Source organism: Rhea americana, unplaced genomic scaffold (assembly GCF_003343005.1).
Source record: "Rhea americana isolate MKP2758 unplaced genomic scaffold, rheAme1 scaffold_121, whole genome shotgun sequence".
NCBI classification, from domain to species: domain Eukaryota; kingdom Metazoa; phylum Chordata; class Aves; order Rheiformes; family Rheidae; genus Rhea; species Rhea americana.
Window position 1 is genome coordinate 379957 of NW_028185273.1, and position 8584 is coordinate 388540.

General features: G+C 47.8%; 1 protein-coding gene across 1 annotated transcript in view; it reads right to left on the minus strand.

The window, feature by feature from the left end:
- Positions 1-1581: 1581 nt before the first annotated feature.
- PRDM14 (PR/SET domain 14) overlaps positions 1582-8584 on the minus strand; it is a 7670-nt gene continuing 667 nt past the window's right edge. The window contains exons 2-7 of the mRNA XM_085324856.1: positions 8514-8573; positions 8279-8436; positions 7766-8036; positions 5912-6114; positions 4071-4172; positions 1582-1809 (exon numbers count right to left, since the gene is read on the minus strand). Of these exons, the coding sequence (XP_085180982.1) occupies positions 1582-1809; positions 4071-4172; positions 5912-6114; positions 7766-8036; positions 8279-8436; positions 8514-8573 (1022 nt within the window). The remainder of the gene's footprint in view (positions 1810-4070; positions 4173-5911; positions 6115-7765; positions 8037-8278; positions 8437-8513; positions 8574-8584) is intronic.

Sequence of the window (8584 nt, forward strand, 5' to 3'; positions counted from 1 at the left end):
TTCCATCTCCTATCCTTATGTGCAAAGTGTTTGTTAATCCTAGCTGATCGAGGATATTGCTAAAGAACTTCATCCTCCCAGTGACATAAAACTATCCGGGTTAATCAACAGACTCCAGTGAGGACTTCTATTATCCCTGCTGGATGCAACYCACAAACCCAATAACACGAGAAGCACCACACACATGAACAGCGTCCTGCRCCCTCCCCACGGCCGGGATGCAGAGAACCAGCACCAGCTTCTGCATCAGTGYTGACACTCCCAGCACACAGYGGTACTTCAGCACAGGCTTTCTGCYAAGCCTCCATGTGAGCTGACRTTTTGCATTGCCAGTGAATRTCATTTTGTTAAGAATTCTTCCCGATTTTGAAAGCATTTTGCAAAAATCAGGGTTCAAACACCTAAGATTTGCTCACAAAATAATTTTATCCATTGTAATGTGCAGAGACGTGGGGTCAAAATTTGTTAGTATGGATGCCCAGGATGTCTGAGGTGTTATTCTGAATCCTTCTCTAACATCAGAACATAAAAGAAAGAACAAAACCTGAACTTTTGAGGAAAAGATCACAGATTTAGATCTTCTCCCCCATATCTAAATGAACAGTTCTTTCTACAGAGAAAACATTTTTTGCTAAAAAAAAATAAATAAAAATAAATAAATACATTAAAATCAACACAACCTCCCCTCAAAAAAAAAAAAAAAGGTCCTGACTTGGATGCACAAACAGTGAGAAACAGAGGATGAAACCTTCCAGTCTGAGGAGTTCCTACAGGTTGGAGGGGGAAATTTTGTATGCAGAGAGCTTTTGGGGCTGTGAAGTCCTGGGACTGTCTGTCCTTCAAGTTGTACCTTAGCAATAAGGGGCTTTTCCCCYTTTCTCAACAGCAGTATCACAGAGCTGATCTCAAAATGAGTGAGGAGGCAGAGCCACAGCCTCACAGGCTCAGCAGGGCCCCCAAGGACACTACCGCTGGCCACCCAGAGCTGCAGATAACCTCCAGGTATCTCACTACCTCCTGCCCCCTGGGCTAACCAGGATCCACTGGCCCTGGGGAGAGTTTGTTCAACTGCTCTGGAGCTCCCTGTGGCCCCTATTGAGTGGCCCTGCAGCTCAACGAAGGAATTAAATACCCCTACGCCAGCCAAGCAGTCCATATCTCRGAAGCAGGTCACACTCAAATAGAGATTCATTAGAAGCTTTGCACGTCAAGGGGAAATAGACCCCACACCTAGGCCAGGGACCCAAATAAAACAAACAGAGGTTAAATCGGTTTTTGGAAATGCACTTGATAAAGCGGTACAGGGGAGAGGACGGGCTGGGAAGATCAGTGCATGTCGGAGGTTCGCCCCAGTGTGGCGCCAGGATCTCCAGAGGAGGTCAGCTACTGGCCCCTGTGCTCCGAAATGCGCCCAGGGTCCAGAGAGACCAGCCGTACCCAAAGGGGTGCTTGGGCCCCGTGCCGCCGCAAGGCTGAACCGTCGCCTCCGGCGCTGCGTACACCAGCGAACACAAACACGCGCGCCCACGCGGATATACACACACACGAAGCTGGTCCAGGATGTGCCCGAGGGGCTCGTGGCTAGCGAGCGGCGTGAAACTGCATGTGGAAGTGCAACTCCTCCTGCTCCGGGAAGTGCTGGCCGCACACGGAGCAAGCGCAGCCCTTGTCCTTACTGTGCGTGCGCCGGACGTGGCTGTCGTGGGCGGCGTGCGAGGCGAAGGCTTTGCCGCAGTGTTTGCACTTGAAGGGCTTCTCTCCCGAGTGCTGGCGGATGTGAGTGCGCAGGATGCTCGACGCTGTGAACGCCTGGAACGGCAGGGACCGGCCAGGCAAGAAGGAGGTTTAATGTACTCCATTTTCACATGCATAGCCCACCGTTTCAGGTAACCCAGACCCTTCAGAAGCACTGTKCATTGCAAATAAGTCCTCAAGTAACTCATGTCCTCAGGCAATCAGAGCAAAAACTACCAGCCAGGAGGAACCAGAAGCCAACAGCTATCACTCTCAGCTATACAGCCATGGCTGAGCCCATGAAGTTACATAGAGTTCAGGGGAAGATTTCTGACCAGAGATACCAACAAATATCCTCACGTGTCAAAGAATAAGAAGTAAAGTCAATATTGTCCTAATTAGCCTTGTTGCTAATGYTTCCCCGCATGTTGGGGAAAGATAATGCAGGTTCCTCCCTTCCAGTTTTTGTTCAGAAAGCTAAACTCTTTCACATTCCCATACTGGCTTGGAGTTCAGGTGTCAGAATTCAATCACGCAGCCCAGCATGTCTCYGTCTCTCTGGGCTTCATTTTCCCCCCTCCACCATATGCTTCCTTTAGTCAGACCTTGCAGCCTTTTCTCTTTCCCCTCACTTGAGTAGCAAACTCCTTCTGTATTTTGGGTGAAAATCCTCTCAAAGAGATTTAAGCAGGAATGTCGTAAAGTAGCCTGTGTTTTCCCTTTCTTTCCCTTTTCCTGTGGGAGAGAGCTTTAGGGCCCCTTTAATATTTGCAGGCCTCACAAATTTGCTCTGGTTGCTGCTCCTATTTCCATCAGCAGCCTGGGAAAAAACGCTACACTAGAAGCTGAATTGCTGTATGCTGGTTAGACAGCTGAAATTTTTATCCGCAAATCCTGTTTAGTACCATTATGTTGCTGAACCACCACAAATAAGTTTTCAAAGCAGACAGCAACAGATCTCAGACACATTTTCACTAAGAACCTTAGAGCACAAACAGATCTGAGATTCCTACAGAAAAGTCCCCAGAAGGTGTCAAAAGCGACAGAAGGACAGAAGTTCAAGGGATGGAAGCACTTGTCAGGTGATCCTGGCCCAACACTTCTCCCTCACTTGCATCAGGTGAGCAAAGTGGCAGAAAAAGCAAGGTTTCTCTGGTACAGCCACCGTAAGTGGTAGGAGAAGCAAAGGAACAAGCAGTCTGTAGGTGAAGCAAGTGAGAATATTACAGAACAGCCCCTGCAATGGATGGCTATGTCCTAGGATAACCTCATCCTGCAGCCTGAGAACTGATAAATAAAATCTGATCCGTGAAAGATCTACCAGAGCCATTGGGGCCTGGCCAAAAGTGTGATATGTCCTAAAGGGATCTGTTCACAGAGGAGCTTGCAAAGCTCTGATCTGTTCTTGTCATCAGAAGATTAAAGGATAACATTTCTTCCTAAACTCTGCCTATAAGCATTTTGGATGTCTGGGGGGAAAAAATGTATAAAATAGCCCAAAGTGTTTCTTTTAAAGTTCTTTAGTACAGAACACTTCAACTACGTGTTGGAATGGCCACAAACCAAACACTTCTTCCTTCCAAATCAGGAACACCTCARAACATACCGTTGGTCCTTCTGCCTCGCACAGACAGAAAACGTGGTCCATTGCAGCTGGAGACTACCAGCATTTGCCCAACAGCAGGCTGTATGCCTGCCCTCCATCTGCTTGGAGAGCGGGAGCATTGCTCCCTCAGGGAAGGCAAGGTCACCTGAATCATCCCTGAGCCACCCCAACTGTGAAAAATAGTAGCAGCTGGACAAATTKCAGATCGGTGCTGTATGGCTTATTGCAGAACCATGCACATAAATCACTCCATTACTTCAAAGTAAGCAAGCAGAGTCATGTCTTGCAGGTTCAGCTCATGGGCCAAATCTGTTCTCCTCAAACAAGAAAGCAGTAGCAGTAAGCTCAAAGACTCTGCTGAAAAAGGGCAATACCACACCTAGCTGAGAACCTAGCATGGTATTTGAGATGCTCTCAAACATTCGTAGATCTTATCCTTGCACCAGCTCTCYGAGGTGTGCACAGGCGCGCTGGAGGCGGAGACCTGCTCTTCCCAGTCACTTCCGATACGCCCTATCGTTTCCACTTCCATTCCCTTTTCCCTCCGCAGCTCACAACTGCAGCTGTGTGTGCTAATACGTGCTAACTCATCTGGATACCGGCTTAAATAGCAAGTCCCACTTTGTGTCCCCTTCTCTTGAACGCTTGATCAAGAAAAAGAAAATGAAGGAGTATGAAAAAAGCCACCGCCCCCAGGTGTGGCACTGGCCCGAGCCGAGTCTCCCCTTACCTTGTTGCAGTACACACATTTGTAGGGGCGCTCTCCGGAGTGAACCCTCATGTGCTTGTTGAGACTGGAGGACTGAGAAAAGCTCTTCCCACACACTGAGCACTAGGGGAAAAAAAGGAAAAAAAAATTAAAAGTTAAGAGGAAGCACATGACAGTATACCTGAAAAAAACATTAGGATGTGTGCTAGAATCTCAGTACATATACTTATATACAGAYACAAGAATAACTTAAGTAGCAAGTTTATTTAACAGCCAGAATTTTAATGCATTTTTAAGAACAGATTTTTAAAAAAGAAAAATCATGCAAAATTTCTAAATTTTTTTTTGTGTATAGCTCAAAATCGTTTCATCAAAAATCTGTCCTGCAAAATCACCATCTCTCTTCAAAATGTAATAATGTAAATAATGCTTCAGTTACTATTTAGATTTTTTACTCAATCATTTTTTTTTCAAACGAAATAGTTTTTGTTTTTTGACTAAAAAATATTTCTAAAGGGGACCTCAAAATAATTCTCATTTTTCAGAAATGGTCAGTCGCAGCATTTCACCTACAGCTCGATCTCTCAGAAATGCCTCCCCCTAGATCAGTGACAGATGCACCACTTCATCTTCCAATAGAACAAGTTGCCCCCTTTCACCATGTGGTGCAGGTCCCATAGCTGCCACTGGCAGGTCAGAAACCAGTTCCAAGAGCGCTGAAGTCATTGAGAGACTTGCACCGATTTCAGCGAAATTTGTGTGAGGCCATAAAATCATTTTGCTCCTGAGAGGCTGCTGAAAAAAATCCTCACTTCTGAGTTTGAAATACACTAAGCCATGGCTGACTTTGAAAGATGACAATTCACTGACACATTTTCCATCCTTTTTTTTTTTTGCATTCATCTGTTCTCATTTAAATACAGTATCTATTTAGAATGAGTTTCTCTTCCTGCTGTTTTAAATTATTTTCTTTTATACACATTCCCAAATAAATTTTCTATGAAAGAAAGAAGGAAAGAGATAACAAAAGAGAGAAAGAATTATGTATTTCAAGTGTTGTATTTAACAGAATGATATTTTAAATCTCTATCGCTAGATCAAGGTGATATTCTGACATTGTAATATTGCCAATTTAGATAGAACACCTTTCCTGACAAATTCACCTTATTCCAGTATAATCTATAAAACAGATATTGGAAGGATTTTCAGGGATTATTTATCTGTGCCACACCAAGTGTAGTAACTTCCCCTTGCCTGAGCCTTTGGGAGAAGTCTGATTTTCTCCTTCCAGTGCTCCTGCAGGAAACCAGTGTTACAGAGAGACGTTTGGCGGAGAAGAGGCAAAAAGCACCCAAACCCACCTGCACGCAAACATCCACAAGCCCTGCAGAACCGAGCCGGCGCTGGCTCAACTCGGGCGAGTTAAGCTGCCCTTTGGCTCCGCGGGACCCAGCCGTGCCCTTGCAYGTGCGGGCAGCAGCATCACCTCCGCACCGGCGCCCCACTTCGCTGGGCAAAGGGACGGGTGTCCCCCTGCCCTGCTCTCCTCCCAGGCAGCAGGCRAGGATTGCTCCCTCGGATCGTTTCTCTTTCAAATGCTCACTGGCGCCGCGGGGTCATTTTTTTTTCCCAATCTAGTATAAATTCATTAATTGCTTCAGCTAAACCCTGCTGCATAAGACAGATTCTTCCTTTACAGGCAGAACAGCTTCATAAAGTAACAGCCAAGGCAACCGGACAGGGGAGAAGCAGGGAAGAGAGGAACATCAGCATCTTAACCTTYGGCAAAATAAGATAAATTAAGGCTAACCAATTACTCCAGAAGAGCAGGTAGCTGCAAAGATGCCCAGAAGCAGGCTTACCTTGTGAGGTCGGTGCTTTTCGTGGACGTGGAGGATGTGGATCCTCAGCCTGTCTCGTTTTTCAAAGGATCGGTTACAAAGGTGGCAAGGAAATTTTCTGTCCCCCTGGTCCACGCAGCGGGTGTACTTCAGGTGCTTGTCCCGGTAATACTTGTACGCAAAAACCTTGCCGCATCTCTCGCATTTATAGCTCTCYCCAGCTTCTGTACAGCAGAAGGGAAAGTGCCAACCTCTCCGTTACACCACAGCTAAAAGGTGTTAATATCGAATCCGTTTCTCTTTCAGAGCTGGTGTCCCACTGCGAGTGGCAGCTCTTCGAAAGGGTAATTAATAGTGCTAAAGGGATCCTGGCAATGCAATTACCAAAATACAAGCTGGATCTGTTGAGCAAACACAGTGCTCCACTCGCCCTTACATTTTCTCTCTGTCGGAAGAAGGACGCACAAGAGTCCCCACGCTAATGAAATTATCGTGTTTAGGCACTAACTTCAGCAAGGACAGGATTCCAGCCTTGCACCTCTGTAAACAGGGAGTGAATACACGGAGAAACAGCTCAGATGCCTGCGATGTGAAATGCTTCTCCAAAAACGGAAACATCGCTAAGCATTTATTACCAATATTGTCCATAAATTTCACTTCCTGTTTTAAAAAGAAAAAAGAATATACCAATCTGCAAATCTTTTCTATGATTTTCAAACTACTGTAGAACAAGAACATACTTTTGTTTTGTATTTTGATCTTAACCATTGAATTTGGAAAGAATATAGGAAATTTTGCAAATGTATAAACATCCTTTTCTGCCTTTAATGTAACACAGAAAAGTAACTTTGACTTAAACCTTAACATGAAATTGACAATTTACCAGGTATCTGGACTAGGCACCTTAAAACAACAGCTCCAAAAATCTCCATGCAGAGATTTGCCAAATTCTTCTTTCCCTCTTACTGCTGCACCTACACAACACATTTTTTGACAGCTCCAGTTTTCCCTGTATCTGCACAAATCTGTTTTCTTCATACATAACATAAAGTTTAATTATATGAATGTCACACTTTCTACATAGTGCTCCCAAAGAGAGAATATTTGGTACCTCCGCAAGCAGCATTAGCATTATAGGACTGGAACGATTTCAGCCTGCTGCCTTTACTAGGAGCATTAATTGCATGAAAAATGCCACGAAGGCAGGTATATGCAACTGTACAATCAAAACAGGATCAAAACAGGAATGCCCCAAAGCCTCTTTCCTCCCCAGACACAGTCCCTGGGAGAAGGGCTGCCACAGAGCAGAGAAAGGATCAGCCGCTTGCTCCGCCGTTCCCCAGAGCGCTGTCAAACAGCACCAGATGTTTTACAATCACCAAATTACCACTTTTTGCTCCCAAAGCAAACGAAAACGAGGAGCAAGCTGCAGAGACAGAAACAGTGCCAGGTTCAAAGAAGAGCTTTGCTCAGAGCTGGTAGCAGCCCTCAGCACAGATATCCAGCCTCCCCAGTGCCAGGGGAAGCCGCTCTTTTGGGATGCTGGAGGTCGGGCGAGCAGGTGAAAGGCATGAGCTTGTGCCCCAGGATCACAAGGACACTGCCAACAGCCTGGGAGCGGGGTGGCCCCGGCTGCCCCAGAGCATCCTGGAGTCCTGCAGCCTGCAAACCTGTGGGCAGAAGTGTCACCCCACGGCAATCTCACCACGGGGGGCTGGGAGGCGTTCAAAGTAAAATGCAGCTGAAGGAAGGATGGCGCTGGGGTCATCTTTTAAAGCACCAGCAAGTCCCCTAATGAGAGTCTAATCATGGCTGGACATAGGTCCAGGGGGCAGAAGAGTTATGACCCTGCTAGGGATTTCTCCATGGCCTCACCTTCAGCTTGCTGCTGGGGTCTCTTCCCTTCTGGCATGCCCTTCAGGCTGATGGGGATGCCCAAAAACTGCACATAGCAATCCCCATACCACACCAGCAGCTCCTGCTTCGGTAAGATTTCTTTGCAGCTTTCATAGAAGATTTGCCCCTGGCACTGGAGAGCTGTCAAATTCTGCTCCTCAGGGAACCTGGCACAATTTACCAGGGACATCCAGTTGCCAGCGGCTCCCTTCCCGTCTATGAAGTGGCTCAGGCGCCCGTATTCAAAGATCTGGAGAGCAGAGGAGAGAACTAAATCGGGTGGGAACCCTTCCCCAGGGGTCCTGCTTGCACCCATCCCACCACCCAGACAGGGTCCAGCTCCGGTTACCCGCTAGGGGAGAGCGGCAGCCAGAAGCTTCTCCTCAGGACAACATCTCCGTGAAATTTCTGCAGGCACCTCGTCAAGGGACGCCCCCCACCCCCCGCCTCGCCCAGGGGCGCGGGGCCGAGGGAGCCCCGTGCCTCGCCTACCTCCCACATCAAGGAGTTGTCGTCGTAAGTCTTGATCTCGCTGGTGTGGACCACTTTGCCTTGGAAAGGGCCGAAGCGCACGCCTTTGGGGATGGGATCCGTGCAGAAGACTCCGAGCTGGGACACGTCCCCGTAGGCCGCCCGCAGCACCGCCAGCCCTGCGGGGGAAGCGGGGCTGAGCGCGGCGCGGCGCGGTGGCGCGGCGCGGCGGGGCAGCGCGCCCGGGCGCCCCTACCTTCGGGCAGCTGCAGCGAGTCCCCGTCGAGCAGCGGCGCGGAGGGCGAGTCCGCCGCACCTGCGGAAGAG